This window comes from Dryas octopetala, chromosome 3, assembly GCF_963921425.1.
Source record: "Dryas octopetala chromosome 3, drDryOcto1.1, whole genome shotgun sequence".
Lineage (NCBI taxonomy): Eukaryota > Viridiplantae > Streptophyta > Magnoliopsida > Rosales > Rosaceae > Dryas > Dryas octopetala.
The window spans coordinates 9501564-9526088 of NC_141368.1; the positions used below are offsets into that span (position 1 = coordinate 9501564).

The 24525-nt window shown below is 35.8% G+C and overlaps 5 protein-coding genes and 1 non-coding gene across 6 annotated transcripts; 4 read left to right on the forward strand and 2 right to left on the reverse strand.

Moving 5' to 3' along the window:
• Positions 1–974: 974 nt before the first annotated feature.
• LOC147290610 (Acyl-CoA thioesterase family protein) lies at positions 975–8320 on the forward strand. Its single transcript, XM_086236182.1, has 17 exons — positions 975–1073; positions 1167–1259; positions 1402–1469; positions 1548–1629; positions 2093–2139; positions 2212–2337; positions 2989–3066; positions 3576–3663; positions 4648–4760; positions 5106–5168; positions 5246–5301; positions 5930–6034; positions 6196–6252; positions 6923–7024; positions 7462–7510; positions 7579–7647; positions 7782–8320. The coding sequence occupies exons 1-17, from the start codon at positions 1058–1060 to the stop codon at positions 7854–7856; spliced, it is 1287 nt and encodes a 428-aa protein (XP_086092308.1). The 5' UTR covers positions 975–1057; the 3' UTR covers positions 7857–8320.
• Positions 8321–8525: 205 nt separating this feature from the next.
• Positions 8526–11101, forward strand: SKIP4 (SKP1 interacting partner 4). The gene is made up of 3 exons (XM_086236184.1): positions 8526–8781; positions 9711–10218; positions 10361–11101. Exons 2-3 carry the CDS (start codon positions 9737–9739, stop codon positions 10956–10958), a joined length of 1080 nt encoding a protein of 359 aa, XP_086092310.1. The 5' UTR covers positions 8526–8781; positions 9711–9736; the 3' UTR covers positions 10959–11101.
• Positions 11102–11587: 486 nt separating this feature from the next.
• Positions 11588–13706, reverse strand: LOC147290612 (uncharacterized). The gene is made up of 2 exons (XM_086238412.1): positions 13448–13706; positions 11588–12101 (listed from the first exon to the last, which is right to left on the reverse strand). Exons 1-2 carry the CDS (start codon positions 13665–13667, stop codon positions 11887–11889), a joined length of 435 nt encoding a protein of 144 aa, XP_086094538.1. The 5' UTR covers positions 13668–13706; the 3' UTR covers positions 11588–11886.
• A 3009-nt stretch (positions 13707–16715) lies between these two features.
• Positions 16716–19769, forward strand: LOC147290613 (serine/threonine-protein kinase 12-like). Its single transcript, XM_086235821.1, has 11 exons — positions 16716–16952; positions 17191–17265; positions 17445–17525; positions 17688–17782; positions 18269–18389; positions 18476–18555; positions 18804–18866; positions 18990–19102; positions 19183–19268; positions 19397–19515; positions 19631–19769. Exons 1-11 carry the CDS (start codon positions 16716–16718, stop codon positions 19767–19769), a joined length of 1209 nt encoding a protein of 402 aa, XP_086091947.1.
• A 529-nt stretch (positions 19770–20298) lies between these two features.
• Positions 20299–20372, forward strand: TRNAV-CAC (transfer RNA valine (anticodon CAC)). The gene has a single exon. It is a non-coding gene; the product is annotated as a tRNA-Val (tRNA).
• A 174-nt stretch (positions 20373–20546) lies between these two features.
• LOC147290615 (voltage-dependent chloride channel 1, chloroplastic-like) lies at positions 20547–23231 on the reverse strand. Its single transcript, XM_086236889.1, has 4 exons — positions 22431–23231; positions 21812–21979; positions 21302–21508; positions 20547–20929 (listed from the first exon to the last, which is right to left on the reverse strand). The coding sequence occupies exons 1-4, from the start codon at positions 23121–23123 to the stop codon at positions 20753–20755; spliced, it is 1245 nt and encodes a 414-aa protein (XP_086093015.1). The 5' UTR covers positions 23124–23231; the 3' UTR covers positions 20547–20752.
• Positions 23232–24525: the final 1294 nt, after the last annotated feature.

The window sequence follows — 24525 nt, forward strand, 5'->3', positions numbered from 1 at the left end:
AAAATCTCTTTTTTTTTTTTTTTTTTTTTTTGAAGATATATATGTGTCTAAATAGGATTTAGGCCCATTCTGGACCGCTCGTTCGGGCCTAGCTCGACCTGGCCCTCCAAGTCCGCAAGCCAAAGCCCGATGGGCGGGCCTTGGGCTTGTGTATTAAAGCCCAAGCCCAGCCCGATCCGAAAGCCCTATTAAGCTCCTATAATTCAAGCCTGAGCCCAGCCCGAACCTGAAAAATTTGGGCTGGGCTAGTCCGACTCGGCCCATTACCGACCCCTATAAGGAGGTATACTAACATCCAAGTACTTTTTTGAACACCAACAATTTTGTTGTTTGCCATATGTTATAGAAAGGAATTAGTTTTCGGACCAAACCGATACCCTACTCAAGATCGGCCAAAACGTAATTACAAATTTTATGTGTAAATTAGATAGTTCATTGTAGTGAAATCATCTAATAATGTGATAATACGACTATATCAAATATTCTCTCCCAAACTTTAAAAGAATAAATTGAAATCATATTCCCTTAGAATCAGTAACAAACTAACCAAACTAGCTCCTTTGCATTAGTACTTTCAACCTATCTACTTTCATCCCACATACTTCACACTATTTCTTACTAAAATCTCTATCGAATTTATTATATAAAATGTTAACGTGCGTGAACAAGTATAAACCATTGACATGACGAATCTGATGACGTCGATATACTCCATCAACAATCATGGGCCGTCCACACGAATCCTCCAAACTCAAATGGGGTGATCCAAGACACAAAAAACGGTTTGAAAATCCACTTTTACATATAAGAAGACAAAACGCTTTTCACACATGTCGCTTGTCGTCCTTCTCCAAAACAGTATATAGATCGAGTTCCACGTGGCCAAAGCTTATTGGCCAAATCACACCGAGTCCAAACTCTCACCATACACCGTACCGCACCGAATCCCTCCACACCATTAATATACACTTGCATAGTCCTCTGTGGCTCGTATATCTCTCACCATATACTCAGTTGGAACGATCGGCAAAGCAACTTAACTTCACCGATAATCACCATGGACACGGAATCTGGTTCGTCGCGAAAAACCCAAATTAACAAACCCTAATTTCAGCTAATTCCATGTTTAGTTGCTGAGCTTGATGTGTTTCATTTGCATTTTGCAGTGATCGAGTTCATGGGCGGCGTTCCTCTGCTTCAGAGGCTGCCCAGCTCTTCTCTCAAGAAAATCGCCCAGCTCGTCGTTTTGAAACACTACGGTCCAATTCTATAATCCCATGTTTTTCTTCTTTGGAACTCAATCGTAATTCAGTGGAAACATGTGTATATTACACTTTATTGTTGTTTGCATATTGTAGTTTATGTAATGATAGTGAGTGTTTTGAGTGTGGTTTTGTGTAGATAGTGGAGAATATGTTGTTCGTGAGGGCGAAACCGGGGTTGGGGTTTACTTCATATGGGATGGAGAGGTTAGTTGAATTGTTATTGCTTAGTTTCATTTAAATTTGAATTTAGTGAGCTTAAGTCTGATACAGTGGTTTACACAGGCTGAAGTTTCTGGTTCTGTTCATGCTGATGAAGAAAACCGACCCGAGTTCCAATTGAAACGATATGATTATTTTGGTTATGGTGAGAACCGAGAACCATTTCTTTGTATGGAAGAAATTGGGTTACTTTTGTTGTTATATTTTTGGTGATGATTCACTTAGAATGCGTTGATCGTTTTTCATGTATATAAGAATAGGGTTTCTCGGATTAGTCCCTGGCCTAAAGGGATTGCTTGATATGAGATTGCCAAAGGGTACTTTTGGAGTTGCTGTTGTGGTGGATTTCCATGGCCAGTCTGGCATTATGCTGTTGCAATAGGTTAATTGGATGTGATATAAGTTAAGGTGTTGAGACTGTTGATATGAAACCAGACCCATGTTAATCTCCCCGATTTCTTGGGATAATTTGTTTATGTTTGTACTTACAATTTTTTGGATGGAAGATGTGTGAGGGATGGACCTTCTTTGATATGTAATAATCTAACTGGGATAGTAATTGTTTCCATCAATTATCGTGAAAGAATAATGTGAAGGTGCTTTTGCAGGTTTTGCTACATTGGATCATCAGGCTGATGTAATTGCTTCATCCAAGGTAGTTGAAAAGTACATACGTTATTTTAGCTTTTTTTTTTGGGACTTTCTGATGTTTTGTTACTTATGGCAGCTGACATGCTTGGTGCTACCCCATGAACATTATAATCTGCTGCAGCCAATATCAATCTGGCATGCTGATAAAGCTCTTGAGACTTGCTCTCTTGTTGAGAATATATTGCATTTGGAGCCAATTGAAGTATGTTTCTTCTAAGTTGAGAGAATAATTTTTTTTTAAAAGTCTATTGCTTATATTGCTGTCTAGAGATTAATGAATTTTATTGTTTTATGTTCTGTTTGCTAGCATAGCATTCAAAGGTTATATTATTTATGATATGATGCTTATTGTGCCAATAGTACTGTGTTATCTGCCTCTATTGATTGTTGAACTTTTTTTTTTCCTTTTTAAATTTTTCATGTCTAAGCATTAGATGCTAAATTTCTACATTCAGATAAATATGAAAATAAATAATAGCTATTTCTGAATGAATAATTAAAAAAATGAACGTAAACCTTGTGTGGGAATCTCGTAGATTTTCACTAGTCAAATTGAAACCTTAATCCCCAAAACTTATTGAATAATTTGAATTATGCTAAGATGGGCTTCACTCAAACTGACTAAAAATGTGATTCTGAAATTCTTTCTGCATAGATATAAACATATAGTGGTTTCTTTTCTTATGGTTCTTGATTACAATGCCATTCTGTGTACAGAGAATATGTAATTTTTTTTCATACTGCGTTCTGGAAATTGGCTGATATTCTGTGTATAAGTATTACTTGTAATATGGCCATATAAAGAATATATATTTTGGTGGATGACAATCTATCCTCTTTTTGTTTTTTGAAGGCAAACATATTTCAGGGGATTACTTTGCCAGATGCACCAAGATTTGGACAGGTTTTTGGAGGACAGTTAGTTGGACAGGCATGATTAAGTAACTCTTTTTCTTCCCCCTTGATATCGTACTACTTGAACATCATGCATGATACATAATCTTCTTCATTCTGCCAAAAAAACACACAAAAAGGTCATATCATCCTTGGTAGGTGCACAAAGATTGTCTCAACACCTGTGGGAAATTGATTGCTTATATTTCTTAACAATCGTCTATGGTGGTGTATATTTTTTCAATTTTTTTTTTTTTTTTTCAGATATAAATCCATATTCTATTGAAATTTGGACTTTATTTTTTAAATAATGCAAAATTTGTTACATGTGCTGTAAATGCAATTTTCTTTTTTAATTAGGGGGAGGGACTCTATTGGTTTGATCTCTATTTTCCTTCTGCTTTTGTAATCTGCAACTCAAAATGATGGTTCTGTTATCCATAAGGTTTTGAGTTTATTCAGACACAACAATTTGATCATGTCTTGGAATTCATTTAGAAGCAGTTCCATAGCATACTTGTTTCTAATATAGCCTCTAAATTGCAGGCATTGGCTGCAGCAACGAAAACTGTTGATTGTCTTAAACTTCTCCATAGTTTGCATGCACATTTTCTGCTTGTTGGGGATTTTAACAGTAAGTACTTTATCAATGAACTTAATAACTGAGGATAATTTTCTATTCCAATTTTGTTTTCTTGTTTTTATACCTTTGCATTATTGTTGCATATAGGAAACAAAGTCTGTGTAAATATGTTCTTTGCACGGGAATTCTTTTTCTTTTTCCTTTTTAAGATCTCTATTCTTCATCTTCTGCAATTGCAATGGTGCTAGAGTACTCTTTGAACATGTACAATTTGTGGTTTCATATGGATCTATTGGATTCTCAAATTTTATGATAGTATACTGAAGCAATAGTCTTGGATCTCAGATCTATTGTGAGATGGCTTAAATTTTTCAATTCCAAAATTAGTCTGAAAATTCTTGATTTTGGCATCATATAATTAAACAAAAAAATTTTCTGAATTTCAAATAAAAGTGAATTGGAAGGTATATGAGAATCCTGAATTTTGAATAAGATTTTGAAGGAATAAAATTGGATTCCGAAAAATTTCAAAATTACTGAGAATTGGATTGTCTTTTTGTATTTCATAAACTTGGGAAATTTTTCCTGTAAGCTTCTATTCCTATCCGATCCATCTGAAAAATAACCCTACTTGTAACTACTGTAATCCTGTTATTGAGTTAATGCATGTAACGGTTTAAACTATGGCTTTGATGGGCTTTGTGATTAAAGTTTGCATGTCAAATTGCTTAGTTAGCATTGCTCTAGACTCATACTTTTATTGGCATCTTGGCTAAGATCAAGTGTAGTATCTGTTCTTATCGGTTAGCATTGTTCTAGATTCATTTATTTAATGAATTTTTATACTGTTGATGCTGCCAGATAGATATGTGGAGTTCTTTGGATCTGGATCTTGAATTCATTGTATAAATCCATTCTATTCTTTGTCTTGTGCCCAATATCCTTTTTATGAAAATTAAAAGTGAAGGTGATATATAGAATCTGTATATATATGAACTACATTTTACTTATGTGTGTAAAATTGTTTTTGCACAGCACCAATTATATATCAAGTTCACCGAGTGCGTGATGGGAAGAGCTTTGCTACTCGAAGAGTAGACGCAATACAAAAAGGGATTAACATTTTCACGTTACTGGCTTCATTTCAAGTATGCATTTACTTGGTCATTTTCCAAAATGGTCAGATGAAAGTCTCAAAAAATGCTACCTTGTTTGCCTGTCATTTACTATATGTGTACTTAAAAATGCATATCTTTATGGGTAGGAGATCTAGTCTTGATCGAGATTTTCTATCAGATTGCTAAAAGTTGTATGAACCAAGTCTTAATCAATGGTATCCAGAGAGTGGGTATTCCTGTTAAATCATGTTGTATTGATAGGATACACTCTTTCTGTTCTTAGATATATTGCAACTTTGCTTTCCTTGAATGTATGAAGTTGGACTGCTGCAATGTTGCACATTGATTGTAACATTGGTTAGATTTAATTTACAGAAAGAAGAAGAAGGGTCTATCCACCAGGAAGCAACAATGCCGTCTGTGCCTGCTCCAGATACGGTAACATTTTATTGCTTATTTTTTAACAATTTTCAGCTGGTGGTGCTTGTAAACATTGAACTCTTGATGCATACTAGCTTCTGTCAATGGATGAACTACGTGAAAGACGTCTTTTTGATCCACGTCTTCCAAGGTAAGATATTGAGTTGGGGATTATGCATTTATTATCTGTCAGACACACATCTCATATTGCATTGAATTTGCTTAAGTGGATGTGACATTATTGTCGTATTTCCTTGCTGAAAATTTGGTAGCAGTTAGGTTTTTTGTTGTTTCAAAGTGATTGGCTTTGAAGGGGAAAACCTGATCATTCTGTTTATAGATAAGGAAATTTTTGTGATTTAAAAAATTCAGAAAGATACTAGCTCTTTCAGTTGATGTACCAGGCTTCCCCCATTAGCACAAAATTTAGCAGACAACCATCTTAAGATTTATAAAGTGTAAGTCGAGGGTTTATGCTTTTGTTGGAGGTTTTTCAATAACTTCTGTGGAAAAGATATTTTTAGTAAAGTTTTGTTGATTGATAGCTGAAGAAAAAAGTTATTTGGTAAATATTTTCTAAAAGCTTCTGTAGGTAGTTGAAACTTTATGCATAACATTTTAAGAAATATTTTGATAGAAGTGTTGTGAACTACTGAACTATCTAAATTACCAGAATGAACATCTATCATTTGCTTCACTGTTATTGTCTGTACATAAAGCTTTTGTATTGGTGGATTACCGATATCTCAAATTTAGATTCCAATGATTACTTGATTTAGGACTTACCGAATCAAGGCAGCTGCAAAGGAATTTGTCCCTTGGCCCATAGAGATACGATTTTGTGAGCCTAGCAGTTCAACCAATCAGACTAAATCTGCACCAAGGTTTGCTTGCTTGCTTTACCATGTTGCATAATCTCATGTTTTCTTGTGCCATCTATGCTTCCCACTTAATGTAATGTGACGATGGATATTTCTTTTCTCTTCCATTGATTTACACGTTTGGTACTAAACTCTTATCGAAGTAGAACTCAATGACATTGCAGATTGAGGTTCTGGTTTAGAGCAAAAGGAAAACTTTCAGATGATCAGGCTTTGCATAGGTATGCACCCCAATATAACAGTGAACTGATATTCAGTTTTCTGGTTATTTATGCTTGTGAGGTTCTAGCATATTTAGTAAATGCTTTGACAATGTGGCCTGCTGTACTTGCCATACTCACTGTTCCCTGTCTTTACTTGATCTATTTCTTTCTATTTTTGGCATATAAGAGCATAGTCTAATTAAGTTTAACATGTCATATCATTCATTTCTTACACAAATTAACATGACCGGTTGGCTAATAAGATACTAATGTCAATCAGACAAATTATTATTTTTCCAAGTACCTCAATATATTTGTCTATGCCTATGATGTTAAAAAAAAAAAAAAAAAGTCTGCGCCTATAGTATATGTTGTAAACATTTGACGTTGGTGATGATGACAGAAATAGAGACACTTGAAAGTAATTTGGCCTCTGCCCAATATGAGTCTATCATTTTGGCCTCCCTTTTGCCTTATGTTGTTACACCCAATCGAAAGTAAAAATCACGGAGCATTTCTAGGATGTCATGGGTTACTATAGGCTGTATTATTGATTATTGTGTGGTGATTGTTATGTATATTGTTGATTGTTTTATATACTATATATAAAAGTTCATGAATTGCACTATATCAATCAATCTATCTGTCTAAATATACTATTGATCGTTGTTGTATAATTCTTTTGCAGATGTGTTGTAGCATATGCTTCAGACTTGATATTTGCTGGTGTAAGTCTGAATCCCCACCGTAAAAGGGGATTTAAGACAAGTCAAGTCAGTTTGGACCATGCGTAAGTCTCGTCTTTTAAAAAAAATATTAATCTTTGAGGCTTAAGTTACTATGTTACTCTGTTTCTATTAATAGTCTAATAGAAGAAAGAACAAAGTGTGTGGCAAATATGTCTCATAAAATGTAGACAAATAAAATTGATATATTTGAGAAACCGTGGGAGTGATATCTTTTAGTGATAAGATAAGCGAAATTGAGTTGAAGTGTATGGACATATATGCCATAAAAACCACAAGATTCACTTATAACCAAAGAAAGACTAGCTAAACTAGAATATAAAAGATCAGTAAGCTGATCAAGAGTAACATTGGGAGAAGTAATGTGCCACTATAACATAGACAAAATGAAAAAATGATTTTGTTATATTGTTTCTTTTCCTTGTTTGTAATAATTAAAACATTCTTATATATATTTCTTATTTTTCAATTTTTTTCTCAGGATGTGGTTTCACCGTCCCCTTAGAGCTGATGACTGGTTACTCTATGTGGTAAGTCTCGAAATGTCTTATCCTCACATTAGTTTTGTTAAAATGCTGATGCATGTGTTCTTTAACAGATAATAAGTCCCATTGCCTATAATGCACGCGGCTTTGTTTCCGGCCAAATGTTTAATAGAGAAGGAGAGGTAAAGACTTTGCTGGATGTTAGAACATTACACAATTCCTCCTCCCCCCCCAATTCTCTCTTTTCTGTTTGATTTGTATTTTTCCAAGCGTTGATTGTGTCATGAACTAAAATTATGGCATGTCTTGATGGCAGCTTGTTGTATCATTGACTCAAGAGTCCCTGAATAGGCCAATTAGACCAACTTCAGCTGCCACATCTAAGTTGTAAGCTGGTGGATGTAGTATACCATGGCATCTAAAAGAGCACGGCTACCATGTTCCGGCAAACCAATCTTAGTTTTGGTTCCAGATTTATGCACTGACTTTTAAAGTAAATCGAATACTAGAATTTAGCATTTGTTATCAAAATGCTTACCGGGAATATATAATAATCCGTCATGATTCTTTTAAGATATAGCATTTGTATTTGTGTCTTTTGGGGGTTGTCTCACATTGCCTCAAAAACCTTACTAGGATAAAAGCAATTTATATTTGCTCCAGTAGAGTGTGGTTGTATTTGCCCTAACAATTTTTTTTTTTTTTTTCAACTTATGTGTCATCTATTCATTCGACAGAGCTTATATTTTTCTTTCTTAGATTATTATTGTTTGTTTTTAGAATTTGATTTTGATGTATGAACGTTGTATAAATTGAGAAATTTTATTAGGAGAGAAACTGTATGGACAAATAGCATTTTTCTGTGGTGTTACTGTCAATATTTTCAATTTAATCATGGTGAAGTATCATCGTTGGGAAATGAGGATAAAACGAACATTATAGAATGTGAAAGTGTGAAAATGGGGAATTAATAAAAACACTATAAACCCTATAAAACAAATTTAAAATAAGACAATTGTGAAAGGTTATGTACAATATATGGAACTACATAAATGCTATCCAAAAAAAAAAAAAGATAAATAGTTTCAAACTCCAGACGACTCGTCGTCTCATAGCACACGACATCATAGCTAGGCTCTGGTACACGCTTCCATCTCTAAACAAAACCTTCAATCAGAAATCTGAACCCCGACGTTTTGTAATTTCATAACTTGACGCATTCAGCAGATCATCCATTTCAGCTTCCTCAGAAGCCCTTGAAGGCGGGGAATGTGGTTCCAGTAACCAATTCCCAATTCTCCCATTCACACTCACAGGTCAGTCTCCGCCAAATCTTTTTTTTTTTTTTTTTGGGTCTGCTTCTCAAAGATGTTTTCAATTAGATCCACTTTTTCTCGATTCGATCAAGTATTTCCATGTGCTATTTTGAAATTAGGGTTTTCGATCATTAAATTTGGGATTTGATCCACACTGGGTGCTGTGAAAAATGGAAGTTGCTGGAATTTAATTTGAATTGATCGAAACTATTTACTAGATATTTGGTATGGATTGGATTAGGAAATTTATTGGGTGAGAAATGGTCTATTATTATGTGAATAAAAATGCAAACCAGTCTGAAGAAGAATAAGAAAATGAAAGAGAGAATGTTGCTTAAACTGTGTAACTTAGAATGGCATTTATGGTCTTGATGCTGTTGCCTATTTTGTGGAATTGTGGCATTTTAGTAGTATACTGAATGTTTAAGTCCGTGGGAATTTGAAATTTTCTGCTGCTATAATAATGAAAAAAGAGATACTTAAAACTTAAAACTTCAATTTCAAGATTTATGGATTTATTTACTTAATAGTTAATACTTATTAAGAATTTTATCAATGTGAAAATATCACAATGGCATGGTATGACATATGCTAAACTACTTGATTGGAGAAACATATAATTCCCTAATGCATAAAATGGTAAAATAATAAATCCCTCATCGAGGGACTAAAATCCAAATTTGTAGTGGCCTTCGAATCTGCTGTGAAAAGATTAAATTTTGATCTGATTCTCCAAATATTAATTGGTTATTGAAAAATGTTTGGACATTGCAGCTTTGGTCTTTGATGTAATTTCCGAGAGGTGTAAGCTGATATCCATATTACTGAGGATTTTGAAAGTGAATACAATGTTCAATAGACAACCTTGTTCTTGGGTTGTATCTAGCTTACTTATCTAAAATTTTTATGGATCTTATTTAATTTTGCAGGGCATCCACTTAACCGCAACATTAGAATGGAACAGCCAGGTAATGGGTCAGACGGGATCAGTCAAATGGAACTGACCCAACAGCCACTTATCTCTGGACTTCCAGATGACATTGCTCTTTTTTGCCTGGCAAGGGTTCCCCGAAAGTACCATACAATCCTAAAGTGTGTTTCAAGAAGGTGGAGACAATTAGTGTGCAGTGAAGAGTGGCATTCTTACCGTCGAAAGCATAAACTTGACGAGACTTGGATCTATGCTTTGTGCCGAGACAAGTTGGAGCGCCTTTGCTGTTATGTATTGGATCCCAACTCATCAAGAAGGAGTTGGAAGCTCATTCCTGGGCTTCCACCTCGCAGCTTGAAGAGAAAAGGCATGGGTTTTGAAGTGCTGGGAAAGAAAGTTTACTTGTTGGGTGGTTGTGGTTGGTGTGAAGATGCTACTGATGAGGTCTACTGCTATGATGCTTCCCAGAACACTTGGAGTGAAGCTGCTCCCTTATCCACTGCTAGGTAATGCTTTGCACATTATTGAACATAATCATTGTTAATAGTAAAAGCTTTTGCGAATAATTATCATTGTTTTTTGTTTTTATTTTTGTTTTTGTTTATGTAATTGCAATGAGCCATTATTTGATTTGATTTGTGCACGCAGGTGCTATTTTTCTTGTGAAGTATTAGATGAAAAAATATATTCGATTGGTGGGTTAGGTTCAAATTCAAGTGATCCACATTCTTGGGACATTTATGACCCTTGCACCAATAGTTGGATATTTCACTCAGACCCAAACATTGTCCCTGAAATTGAGGATTCTGCAGTCATGGACGGAAAGATTTACATTCGCTGTGGCACTTCTGCTGTGACTTCTCATGTGTACGCTGTTGTTTATGAACCATCAAGTGGTACATGGCAGCATGCAGATGCTGACATGGTTTCAGGCTGGCTAGGTCCAGCAGTTGTCATAGATGGGACCCTTTATGTGTTGGATCAGAGTTCAGGAACCAGGCTGATGATGTGGCAGAAGGAGACTAGGGAGTGGATTCCGGTTGGGAGGCTGTCATCCTTGCTTACTAGACCGCCCTGTCAAGTAGTAGCTATTGGGAAGAGTATTTATGTTGTAGGAAAGGGGCTTAGCACAGTCATGTTTGATGTTGGAAATGCAGGGAATATGGAAGGGGTGATGGTGAGTTCTTCAATTCCCAAATTGTCTTCCGATGATGATGTAATCAGCTGTAAATGTTTATCAATTTGAAATTATTGTTTCCGAAGGAATCTTTGGGAAACTACCATTGTTTAATACTTTGAATGTACATGCCTGGATGTATTTGAATGTCTCAAAATGAAATTATTGATAAGATTTGTCGGTTTACCATTCTCAATAGTTTAAGCTGTTAAGATATGGGTCAACAATGATTTTATATTTTAACACTTGCCCATGCCACTATCTTAGTGAACAAGTTCTAAAAAAAGAGCCTAACAAACCCTGGGTTATTGTGATTTGATTTGGATAAACAAGAATATTTTGTGCTTCTGTCTCTCTTTTCCTCAATGGTAAGTGGTAACATATATATGTCTAAACGCAAATTCAATTCTCTAAGCCAATCAACTGTAGTACTTTTTTTTTTATTTGGTCAACAAACAACTGTAGTACTTCAATTATAAATGGAGAGTGAAATCAGATATACCGATAGAAAACAGATTTAATTTCACTTGGAAGAGTGATCGTCATACACATTACACATCAAAAAATTAAATTCTGTCAAGCAGCAATAATTTTCCGAACACATGTATTTGGCAGAAGCAAGAAGTCAGTTAGAAAAAACCAAAAAAACATGTAGGTAAAAGTAAGGAACGAGGAACAAAAAGAATATGCGCACATCATCTCTCTCTTCTTCATCACTTATAATGCAGGATGGTTGTCTCAAATATAAGCTCTTTTGGAATATTTGCAACTAAACATTATGGTACACTTCAAAGCAATACTTTCTTTTGAGTAATTACAATACAATTAAAACTCGTAAACCCAATATCAGTGACATCTGGTTGGCAAATCCTTTCCTTCCTAAAGTCGGATGCATGGCTTCATTGTACGAATCGAATTCAATCTATTCTAAAGCAGCTGTGTCATTCTACATCAATCAACAGCAGATACAAAGATCAATCAAGGGTTGCAAACTTGATCAGCTAGTCTTTCCCCTTTTAAATGCAGGATGTATGATTTTGCTTTGAGAATCTAATTTTTCAATCTTCGACACACTCTCTTTCACTCTCTTCAATACAATTGGCATAGCAGCAACATTACTGGAAGCTTTCTCTTTAAGCAATCGTATTTTCTCTAAAGTCTGATCTTCATCAGCCATTACTGCCCCCTTATTAGAAGCAGCCAGTCCTGCATCTGTATAACATACACATGTTCAGTGCTACACAATTACAACAGGAAATTCCATACTACAACTTCTCCTTCATACTTGTGTGCGTGTGTGTGGGTGGGGGTGTAAATATACACCGAAAACAAACACCACGCAGCCATACTCAATTCAAGCTGATTTAGGAAAGCAAGGAAAAAGGTTAAGATGACAAATGCAAGAAATCCTACACTAGGTTCAACTAAAGCACCAATCTATAGGCAAAAATGCATGCAACAAATTTCTGAGACATTTATTTTAAAATTTTAAGTGAGAGTACACCCCCAGAAGCACAAATAGAGAAAGCAGTGAAAACCTAGTTGAAACAAAGAACTAGTGCTTTTCCTTATCATATTCCAACCGTTGTAATATTTGACACATATTCACCACCACAATCATAAAAAAGTTCACCACTCTGACCTCTGCCAACACGTGATCACTCATGATCTACCAACATGGCCACATATTCAACTACATACCCATAAACATCAACACCATCTCCACCTTGGTGCTATCGTTAGCACCAACACTAAGATGATCACTACCACCATTCTTGCATTCATTAGCAATGTATCCACCAGTATTGCTACTGCAACATAACAACAAACCATTGTTTCACTAATTTACTCCATTCTTCAGTGAGCACAATACAAGGGAGAGGAATTTCATCTCTCAATTAAGCACTTCCATTATTGGACCTCCCTTATTGAGATGGCAAAAGAGGCACAGAAAAATCAGCCATGTTTGGCGTGTGAACACCAATGGTAATATGACCACTACCACAAAAAGATTGATGCCTTAAACACTATGTCAATGCAAGCTTGCATACAGGAACATAAGTGAGCACCAATGCTTATGCCATCACTACCACAAAAAGATAGATGCCTTAAAAACTATGCCAATGCAAGCTTTCATAGCTGTATCATTATTGCGGCCAGCACAGAAAAATTAGAAATAAACTTGAGCTCCCAAAAAGGGATCTTTGTACCAACATCAATTGTCTGAGCTACAGCTTTTCTTTTCATTTGGTGGTGGGAGGTGAATGCACCACATTTTATGCATTTACAAAAGAAAGTGAACTGCATGATTAAACTAAAGTTTGGTGACACACACATACACAAAAAGACCCAATTTTGATTCTGAAATATCTCAGAACCCCAAATAACGCATACTTTAGAAAGACCCAAATTTTCATTTTCTATTCGTTCCACGTTTTTCTCAGCTACCAACCAGACCTCAAAAAGTATGAAACAACATCAATCTAAGAACTACTGCACTCATTATCCAACAACCCCAAACATATACAAAACCCAACAACACCATTAAAGAAATGTACCTGAATTCGGAGCTCCGGACGTCCCAGGGTCCAACCCATCAGGCAAAATGGGTCGCTGAGCCTCGAGAACGGAGGCTAGGGTGTTCTTGAGCTGATCCGGTATAGTGGCTCTGTACTCCAGAATCTTCTGCGCCATTTGCTTGACTTCGGATTCCAGCTCCTCCAGCTCTTCTTCCGAGTCGGATCCGCTTTCGGATCCACGACGCTCGCTCAGCGCCATGTCTCAAATCCAGAGGGGGAGAGTGAGTGTGAAAATCAAGTTGGGGTTTGTTTTGGAGGGTAATTGAGTTTTTATTTAGACGTCAGGGCTTTTTTGAAATTTGAAATGTTGGAGGATGGTTTTTCGGATTTATCCAAATTTTGTTTTCGAGATTATATATAAATAAATGAGCGTTTTAAAGTTAATTGATTAATAAATTAATAGAAAACTAACTTTTTTTTTTGTCCCTCACAGAAATGAAAAATCCAAAGCCTTTATTTTTTAAGTCTCACATTAAAGATAATCATTGTAAAAAACCAATTAATTTAGATATTATTTGGTCATCCAAATTCAACAATTATCAAATAAATAGACGAACACTATATTTTGATAAAGAGAAATTTCATTAAATATTCATTTTTAATATAACAATATCTCTTCTAAGTTCTAACCTTTCCCACCCATTTTTATCTTTTATAATTTGTTGGCCCATTTTCGAACAAAAATGCCCTTCTCTCTCTCCCACTCACATCAACATCCTCTCCATTTGTAATATCCACATATTACATAGCTACCCAGCTATCAACATTCTCCTCATCTCTCTACACAGTTACACAACGAAATCTATGGCTATTCTTCTTCTTCTTTCTCCATTGCCACTCATCCAAATCCCCATGGCAACAACCATTCCACCAAGCCTCGCAAGACTTTACTTCCTAAGCTTTCTCCCTCCAAACCCTCCTACAATCTCCACCCTACATTCTTGCCCCCCCTCCCTTCTTTGTTGTCTGATGGGACTTGGCCAGCCAAACCTACCTCGGCTACTTTGCCAACTTCGCCTCCAAGCTCGCTTGAGATGGAAAGCTCCAGGATTTTGCAAACTGGGTTTCTAATTGAGCTGGGAAAGAGATTTCTGGGTTTCTAAAGGAGGGGAAGGTAAGGGATTTTCAGGTTTCTAAAGGAGCGGAAGGTCCGGAGTGTCGTCAAGGTCTTGGCGAAAGTTCAAGAGCTTGGGGTTCCTCCATTGAAGCTGTTTGATGTGGGAAGACATTGTAGCAGCCTTTTGGAATGTGGGTCAGTCAATTGGGTTTCTTTTGTTTACCTTTTTTTTTTTTTTTTTTCCTTTGAAATTTTGTGGGTTTTGGATGTAATCGGGAAAAAAGATTACCAAGAACATTGTATTCATTATTCATTATGGGTTTTTGTTGTTCCACAAAATTCTGACATGGTTTTGTTGTTCCAGATATGAAATTTCGATTTGGGTTTGATGTTCCAGATATGAAATTTCGATCTGGGTTTGATGTTTTAGATTTGAATTTTCAACCTGAGTTTGTTGTTTCAGATCTGAAATTTGATCGTCGACGACAAATGGTCAACACATGGTACTACAATCACTTTAGATGGTGTTGCAGCCAGTTCATCATATTCATCATTTTCTATCTTTCTTTTTTTTGTCGACCATGTGGCGAAGAGAAAGACATTTTTGTCTGAAAATGAGCCAAAGAGTCATAAAAGATAAAGTTGAGTGGGAATGGTTAAAAAAGATAGAGTTATATTAAAAAAAGTTATTTAATGAAATTTCTCTTTAATAAAAGTATATAAATAATTGTTATTATAATTAAATTGCTAAAAAATTTATGATTTAGAAGATTTTTTATAAATATGATAATTTTGATCAGTAATGCTACACTTACCATATTTTTATACTACAATTTCATACCATCTTACATAACATTCATACATTGGACACTACAAATTAAAAAATAAAACCTAAAAAAGAAAAAGGAAATACCATTCCAGTAAAGTAATGACACATCAGGGAAAACATGTAGCTTAAATAACTCACTCATAACGTCCTTTAAAAGATTACGCGGATCTTTGAAATGAGGCTTAAAAAATGAGCGTTTCAAATTATAAAATTACATCATGTATTGAGAAAAAAAAAAGTTATTAATTTTGAATTAATTTATCAACCAATTAGCTTTATGTGGCTAACTTGAGTTCTCCCTATCACTGCCTCATTTTTTCAAATTGGTTTCAGTTTTACAATCATTAATATCAAAACTAAGGCAGAAGACATTATGTTATTTGAAATTCCCTTCAATTGTGGAAACATATTTGTTGCACATTATTCAAAGACATATAACTATATAAGTAATGCTTTTTTTTTTTGCTTCATTATTTAATATTTAATTATTTAGTAATGAAAATCTGAGAAATTTTTTGATTTAATATTACTTATGTTTTTTGGTACTAGATAGTCTAGATTTAATATTAATTCTTTATTCTCTTGGCAAAATGAAAACCCCGCCAACTCTGAAGTCTGAACCTCCTTACAAATCCGTTTGGCTTCCGAGAAACCATCGGAAAATCGAACTCTTGAATTTCAGGCTATTCAGCCAAGAAAGTTCATTACTTTCTCCTTCTCCATTTTCTCAGTAACCAAACAAAGAAGTCAACTCAATCCTAAGTAATCCTAACTTGTAACTCAGCGAAGAGTACGAGGCTCTCCAGCTCTTCCCTCTAAAATCCCAGAAAGAGACATCTAACACACCTTGGCCACTTCGAATGTCATAAACGCATTTGAAACATTCTAAGCTGCATTATCTTTAATCCAACGCCACCCATTTCCTCTAACAACAAAATCACACTTCTCTTTTCCCAATTGCTTTCAGTGTTTCTCTTTTGTTGCTCTAATGGAAGATTGCAAATCTCTATCATCGTTTTCATCAAAGGTGATCATATTTCTCATATTTCCAAATGAGTATGATAATTATAATTTTTGGAATGTTGTGATTTTAATTTTAGTTTGATTTTCCTTCATTTTCTTGGAAACCAAATAGAGGGTTGGATTCAAACTCAAATATAGTTTTAGTACAGCTTTCATTACTAGGAGCTTGTGATGTTTTGAGACACAAATTTTAGCTTTATTTGATGCATCATTGGAAGTTGTAAAGAGGGTAGTGCATAAGTACATATGTTAAGCAATGAAGTAAAGTGTTTGTTATGCATGAGTTTTCCTTGTTACAATATTACAAGCAAAAAGTTGAAGATTTTGCTTTCTGAATCATGCAGCTGCCTCAAAAAATTGGGTCAGAAGGTCCGTACCGGCTGCTGTATTGTTCGAGTAAGGGTGACAAAGCAGGGGTGATGCAGGAGTTAGAGAAAGGTGTGGAGCCCAATTTGGGTGACTATGATAGGAGAACGGCTCTTCATTTGGCATCCTGTGAAGGCTGCACTGAAATTGTTGTTCTGCTTCTTCAGAAAGGTGCTGATGTGAACTCCACAGATCGTTGGGGCCGCACTGTAAGTTCATCCATGTCTTGCCATTGATGTACAAATCATTCGCTCTGGCAAATAGTTAGTAAGAAATAGTACTAAAGCATTTTCTATGTCATTTTATAACATGACCAAAATAAAGAATTGCTTGCTTTTTTGTAATGTTCCCAATAGCTTTATGATGTTTTTTTCCTTATAATATGATGTCCGTTCTCCAGTTAATATAAATGATTTGAGCCAATTGTTGATATGAGTGATCTTGCAGCCATTGTCAGATGCTCGTAGCTTCAGTCATGAGGGGATTTGCAAGATATTGGAGGCTAAGGGTGGAATAGATCCGGTATTTCACTTTCTTAATGCATATATACATGGTATAAAGATTAATCGATTACCGACGTCTCCCTATGTTATATTTGCTTTTATATTCTGCATTTCTTCTCAAAATATTAGCTTATGTTTCCTTACATAATATTTGAATATAATTATTGGCAGATAATGTAATTTCTTTATATGTTAAAGGTAGGGCTTGACTCCCAGATTCCATGCTATGAAATTGACCACCTTGAGGTGAACATGGATGAAGCAACACTTATTGGAGAGGTAAATTGTGTTAACTCACTTTCTTCGGGAAAATGATTGCAACTCATTTTTGATGTTCGAAATAGGCTATTATGAAATATCTAACCTTTGCACATGCAGTTTCTTGCTTTTATATCCCATTCATGATACTTCACATGTACTTAAAATTACATAGAAATGCAGGGAGCATATGGAGAAATTTATTTAGTAAAGTGGCGTGGTACAGAAGTTGCTGCTAAAACAATTCGTTCCTCCATTGCTTCCAATTCCGCGGTGAAGTGAGTTTCTCTATCTGCATATATCTGATGGTTTGTAGTCAGCTTGTAAGTACCAGCATAAATAGATCATGGCAGTTAAAAGAAAAACTAATCATTGATAAGATAATAACAAGTATGAATTTGAAGTAAACTATAAAATCAACAAATAACTTTTATGATCTTTCTCACATTGTGTGGAAGGATTATGGGTAACACTTATACATTTTAAACTGTGTGAAAGTCTTTTGTGTAGTTTCTTGAGTTCAATTAACTAGAAAAAACTTACTCGTTTTGATGTGGATTTGGTTGCTCTAGATCTGTAGTCTGCATATTTTAAGCATAGAACCATGCATGCTACATGATTTGCTATCTTTCTAGTTGATTGAACTATGAAAAGTTGTAAATTTAAAGCCAATATATTTATTTGTTGGATTCAAGCAAGTTGAACTAACTTTGCTAACTTCGACCAAAAAAAAAAAAAAAAAGAACTAACTTTGCTAACTGCAGGAGTATCTTTATGAAGGAACTTGCTTTGTGGCAAAAATTGCGCCACCCTAATATAGTGCAGTTCCTTGGTGTTCTAAAGCACCCTGACCGCCTGATCTTCCTCACTGAGTATCTTTGCAATGTAAGTTTTCTTGTGCAATATTTCGTTTTTTTTTTTTTCATTCTAAATAAATGTTCACGTTTCTCCCGTCAATGTGAATGCACCAGGGAAGTTTGCATGATATATTAAAAAGGAAAGGAAGACTTGATCCACTAACTGTAGTTGCTTATGCTTTAGATATCGCCAGGTACGCGTACATACTAGTGATATGTGCTTCTGTAATATAATTTACTATCTTATACAATTATTCACTCATTCACTGATTGACAATGCTGTCAATCATTGATATAGAATCTTGATGAATGTCTAAAATTTGCTAATGACCTCCCAAATTTGCATTCTTGTCATATATCTCATTTGTATTTGGCACTATTTCTACTCGTTTGCATACTTTAATTTGAACTTGCTGTTGACTACTATCTTAAAATCTTGCAGAGGTATGAATTATCTCCATCAGCATAAACCGCGTGCTATAATTCATAGAGATTTGACACCAAGGTACATAGTGAAATATTTTATAAATGCATTTTGTGAGTCAAAATATATGATTTTTTGCTTACCAAAATTATACCAATTGTTCCATCCCCGGGCAGCTAATGCTTCTTCTTCTTTGTTATGTAGAAATGTGTTACAAGATGAAGCTGGACACCTCAAGGTCACAGATTTTGGCTTAAGAAAAATTGCACAGGAAAATGATGTATCTGGTTATAAAATGACTGGCCAAACAGGTTCATGTAAGACATGTCTTTTCATTCAAAATCAAGCATCCCTGTAAACTTGGTGCTTGCTCTAATGTTCTCATCATATTGGCTAGATCGTTATATGGCACCTGAGGTTTATTGTCGAGAATCATATGGGAAGAGCATCGATATATTCTCATTCGCTCTAATAGTACATGAGGTGCATCTACTTAAAACTTGGTTTCAATTCCTTTTTTATTTGTGTTTGTATCAATTCTTATATCATGAAGATATATTTCTAATGGAATATCCAATTTGAGGCTTTCTAATGGATTATTTCTAATGCAGATGTTTCTAGGAGGACCATCTAATCTGGCAGAGGACCCTGAACAAATTGCAGACAAGCGAGCATATGAAGATTCTCGGCCACCTCTCTACTCTTATTTGTACCCTGAACCAATCAGGACGTGAGTATTCTTGTACTACAAAGATTGGTCACAATAGATTACTTTCTTTCATGTAGAAGCAGGCATTTGTTTTGCATGATTATAGAGTAATTGAGCTCTGCTTTGCATAACTTAGGCTTCTCCGAGAATGCTGGCATCAGAATCCAGATTGCAGACCTACATTTGAAGAGATCATTTTGCAGTTGGAGACTATTCAAGAGACATTTCAAAACAAGAAAAAGATGGGAACCTGTAGTACTTGTGTCATCTCATGAGATGTGATTATGGAAGGCATATGCTACTTCTTTTTTTTTGGTACAAAGAAGGCTAGGGGAGAGGAGAGGTTGGAACTGAGTGTTGGGTAAATGCTCTATACTACAAGAGTTACAAACCCCAGTATATTGTTTTTCTTTTTTGTGTATAGGTATATGTTACTTTCTTTATAACTTCTTTACAAGAAGTAGTTATCACTATATATTTTTAATTATTTTGCCTTGGCACCTTGGTGCATATCTTAGATGAGGCCTTCAAGGACAAGTGGCTTTACCACTACCAAAATGTCTTAGAAAGACCAAAAGCTTGCTAATCATGCATTCACTCTTTTCCTACGTTTCCAAACTCTTACAAATCGAGGACATTCAAAGTTTCACTTGCTCTCAATCTAATGTTCAATTCTCGACCAATCATAAGTAAAATATATAATTCAATAAAGAGATGATGGTTGAATAAACAACTACGGAATGAGAATAGTTTATCCCTTTTTAATTGGTATAATACAAAACAGAAGAGAACTAAAATCAAATTGTCTGGGTGGTGTAGTCGGTTATCACGCTAGTCTCACACACTAGAGGTCCCCGGTTCGAACCCGGGCTCAGACACTCCGCTTATTATTCCCTTTTTTTAACTGTTTTTTCAGCTGCCATCGATTGTGACAATTATTGCTGCAGATTGCAATGCCTGCAAGGCTGGAACTAAGTATATTAAGTCTTTTTATAAACGTATAATTAGTAATGTCGCACTCAATCACTACCCCAAAGTCAACTATCTACATAAAAACAAAAACCAGAAGAAATTTACAAATACATTCATATAACATAATCCTCTACTTTATATTTACAAATTTGAATCCTGAGGCTCAATTGTAATGCATCGTTTAGACGAAAGAAAGTGAATGAAACTTATAGCTCCGCAGATTTGTGGATTTATGGATAGGTGCCTGACCATTTATGATTCAGGGCTAGCTGAGCTTCTCATCCAACTAAGACTTAGGCTGACCATTTGGAGAGTGCTGCTCAGACTGGATCTTTCCTTTTGCAGTAAGCCGCGCTTGAATTAGTTTTTCACTTGCAAGAGCCTCCTGTACGTTCTTTTGAACTGAACTGCAAAGGTCATCAAGGGCCAGCATTGGAAATGGCTCCTCTATAAGAACACCGACCTACAAACATCAATCGCCATATTAGAGCACATGCACCATATACTGATAATGAAGACACATGAACTTTCAAGTTGCAAGTGAGAATCCTTCTACATCATCGTTTTCTAACTGAACACTAAAATTTCCATCAACTAATGTCGCACCCTATTTCTCCCATTCAGTTTATACAAAGAAAGGCCATTAAAAATCCATTTAACTTTCGTTGCCTGATTGGTTTCATCATATTAAAATTCATTTGAAGTCCGATTTATAGACAAAAAATAAATATTAGGTACTACAGGTAAGAAATGAGAAATCTAACTTGTGCATGAAGGGGAAAAAGAAAGAAGAAAACATTAGACAGCACACAGGGAAAAGAAGAAAAGAACATACTTCTTCAATGCAGAACAACGAAGCAGCACTAACAAAAGTAGCAGGAACCACAATCCAGTGGCAATCATCCCAAAGTATGATAGGAAGAGTGAGATGCCAGAGGACTAGAAACCTTGAAGTCAAGCGCGTATAAGAGAGAGGGATGGGAGTACCAATTAGTTGTTCACATACACCAATTCCTTCATGGAAACAAGAGATCTTTGATTCCTGTGTAATGATAAGGTATGCAAGATACTGATTAAATTTCTTCATCCATATAGCTTACATTTAGTTTCCCATAACTGTTGCTAACAAAAAGCTACATAATGTCTAAGGAAAAGAATACTGACTTATAATTGATTCCTGTAAATTTATTCAAGAAATTACTATGCCACTAGCAATTTTGATCAGCTTCTTTAAATCGAACTTATGCACCAGAAGGAAATTATAACAAAAAAAGCTCAGGGATCATGAGAAAAAACTTTTCAAGTAAATAGTAATTTGAGATTGTCTTCAGTAGGAAGAGATTACCAACACATTTCTCCTTGATTCCTCCAACTTTAGCAACCGGATGCTCTGGGAGATAAAATCAATAATGCAGCCGGGCCGATGTTTTGAATTCAAAACAACTAGCAGATCATCTACTTCAAGCAAATTTTGGAGGTCCCGTCCAATATCTGAGCCATAAATGACATGACACTGCACTTAAAAGTTAAAATTTTTCAACTGATTGTGTCACCAATATTAATCTAGTCAAATTACAGTTCTAAATAATGAAAAAGAAACAGAATCATGTTTTCTTCAGCATGGAACAATAAATGAAACAAAAGGTAGGCTCTAGCTCAAGTTGTGCATTGGGTCCCAATGAAAATTTTCTAGATGTACCTTGTTACCTTGATTTCCTTAAAATCTAGATTCTAGACCTCGAAAGCATAAACCATGATTCACCATCTTTAATAATTTCTTCAGCCATATACCAACCACACTAATGCCTAAACCACACTAATGCTTCTTATTTTCAATGATCAATTTTGACAAACTTGCATTTTTTTATGAGCAATTTACTACTAACAGTGTGATATAAGCAAATCTATAAAAATGCATGCTAAACTTCAAAACATTACAACATCGAAAAGTTAAATTGACCAACCTTCAGCGCAACCGGGAAGGCCATAACATACTGCAAAAGTGCCTTCTTGAGCGGAGCATCACCTGAATTGTCAACCCCGGAAATGATCTGCCTTGCAAAATCATTAGCCCCTGAAATCACCCTTGTCCAAGCCTTCCTCCCTTCTTCAAACCTCGAATACGAGGCCTCTGTCCTGAACACCAACAACAGCGCCAACGCCGGCGCTGTCAACTGGTACGGCAACGACGAGGACCTCAGCACGGGGAAAAACCCCGGCAGCCAATTCATCAAAACCGCCGAATTGTAGCTTGCAATCACCACTGCCACCAAGGTGAAAGCAATCACGGGCGGTATCAACGACAAAATGACCCGTGATGAGAGGCTCGACAGAAAGTGCCGGAGGTGGCGGTAAGAGCTTCTGTGATTGACCCATTTCTCATGGTTGTAAAGGGTTCTGTTCTGTCTCATCCCACGCTCTTGTACCCTGTCAGCCCAGTCGGGAATAGCCCGGAGGATTGAGATTAAGGTTTGGGCAGGAGAGGAAGATGATGGTGGTGGGGTTGGGTATTGTGAGCAGTGGAGTTTGAATGAGAGGGTTTTGGGTTTGGAGAGAAAAGTTGGGTATTGAAATTTTGAGAAAGTGTTGGGGGTAGAGTTGGACAAGAGTGAGATTTTGGTGGTGGGTTTGAGGAGGTTTGTGGGTTGTGTCAGCATTTGGAGGAGTTAGGGTTTGGAGAGAGAGGAAGGAAGGAAAGGGCATGTTAGTTGGGGTTTCACAGAGTGAGAGTGAGTGTGAGTGTGAGTTAGGAGGGAGGGAGGAGCGAGGGAGTAGATGGGTTAGTTAAATGACAGTTATATGTGAAGGAGGTTTTTACACATGTTCAAATTTTAGTTGGATTGAAAAATATGATCTTTTTCAGACAAAAAAAAAAAGTGAGGTTTTTAAATTTTAAGACTAAAGTGAGCACCCAAGTCAGCAGCCTAGCGGGACGGTGACAGGCTCATATGCACCCTGAAATTAGAAGTGACTCAGTGAGCCTACTCAGCTAATAGGGTAGAGTACCCGCCAAAACAACCTCCAGCTAAATACATTAAATTTTCATAGCACCGTATATATATATATACAGACTCCTTCTATTGAGGTATACCTCAACTTATTTATGTTGAGGTATATACTGTTAGGGCCAACACGAGCCGTTTTGTGTCGATTTGAACCGTTCATTTTTTACATCTCCATTGATAGATCATCCTTGCAAAAAATTATCCAAATCGGAAATTATTTGTCTATCTAACTTTGATCAAATAAATAGACGAACCAAATATTTTCGATGAAACCGTCCATTTGTTTTATCAAAATTAGATAGGCAAATGATTTCCGATTTGACTAATTTTTTGTAAGGATGATCTATCAATGAAGATGATATTTGCGAACGGTTCGGATCGACACAAAACGACTCGTGTGGGCCCCAACAAGATCATACCTCAACATAAATAAGTTGAGGTATACCTCAATAGAAGGAACCTGTATATATATACATAAATGATCACCCGCTCACCATAAAGCGGGGAATTCTCCGCTCACCATGGTGCGGGAAATTTAAAGATCGAGACCGTCCATTTTTTAGGTCCATCTTGAAGGGTCATCTTTGTAAAAAAATCAGCTAAATCGATAATTGTTTAGTCTTCCAAACTTTGCAAACAAATACAATTCGTCAGATAAGGTTGAAATGATGTTGACAGTAATACACCGGCTAAACAGTTTCCGATTTGGTTGATTTTTTTCAAATGTGATCTTTGAATAATGCTCTAAAATATGGACGGTTCCGATCATTAAAATTCGTTGCTGGGTAGTTAGGTAAGCGGAGAATTTCTCGCTCTATAGTGAGTGGGTGATCATTACTGATATCATATTATGCACAAAAATTCTGTCTTAACAATCATTAGTACATTTTTATAGATTAGTCATTTCTCTCTCAATTCTATTTTTTTTTCCCTTTCAGATTCATAGATTTGCTAACCTGAGAAGATTGTTCAAAGCTAATAAAGTCCAATTCTGTTTTTTCTTTCTGACAGATTCTTAGTTTTGCTAACCTGAGATGATTGTTCAGAGCTAATA

What these genes read in the sequence shown, in the direction of transcription:
- LOC147290610 (XM_086236182.1), top strand. An exon ending in ACTTCATATGGGATGGAGAG is followed by an intron (nt 1,470 to 1,547) that starts GTTAGTTGAATT and finishes TGGTTTACACAG; the next exon opens with GCTGAAGTTTCTGGTTCTGT. An exon ending in TTTGATCCACGTCTTCCAAG is followed by an intron (nt 5,302 to 5,929) that starts GTAAGATATTGA and finishes TACTTGATTTAG; the next exon opens with GACTTACCGAATCAAGGCAG.
- SKIP4 (XM_086236184.1), top strand. Translation starts at nt 9,737, where the DNA reads ATGGAACAGCCAGGTAATGGGTCAGACGGGATCAGTCAAATGGAACTG. An exon ending in GCTCCCTTATCCACTGCTAG is followed by an intron (nt 10,219 to 10,360) that starts GTAATGCTTTGC and finishes TTGTGCACGCAG; the next exon opens with GTGCTATTTTTCTTGTGAAG.
- LOC147290612 (XM_086238412.1), bottom strand. Translation starts at nt 13,667, where the DNA reads ATGGCGCTGAGCGAGCGTCGTGGATCCGAAAGCGGATCCGACTCGGAA. An exon ending in GTCCGGAGCTCCGAATTCAG is followed by an intron (nt 12,102 to 13,447) that starts GTACATTTCTTT and finishes TATGTTATACAG; the next exon opens with ATGCAGGACTGGCTGCTTCT.
- LOC147290613 (XM_086235821.1), top strand. Translation starts at nt 16,716, where the DNA reads ATGCAGCTGCCTCAAAAAATTGGGTCAGAAGGTCCGTACCGGCTGCTG. An exon ending in TCACTGAGTATCTTTGCAAT is followed by an intron (nt 18,390 to 18,475) that starts GTAAGTTTTCTT and finishes TGAATGCACCAG; the next exon opens with GGAAGTTTGCATGATATATT. An exon ending in TACCCTGAACCAATCAGGAC is followed by an intron (nt 19,516 to 19,630) that starts GTGAGTATTCTT and finishes TGCATAACTTAG; the next exon opens with GCTTCTCCGAGAATGCTGGC.
- LOC147290615 (XM_086236889.1), bottom strand. Translation starts at nt 23,123, where the DNA reads ATGCTGACACAACCCACAAACCTCCTCAAACCCACCACCAAAATCTCA. An exon ending in CCTTCCCGGTTGCGCTGAAG is followed by an intron (nt 21,980 to 22,430) that starts GTTGGTCAATTT and finishes TTTTAAGTGCAG; the next exon opens with TGTCATGTCATTTATGGCTC. An exon ending in AATCAAGGAGAAATGTGTTG is followed by an intron (nt 21,509 to 21,811) that starts GTAATCTCTTCC and finishes ATCATTACACAG; the next exon opens with GAATCAAAGATCTCTTGTTT.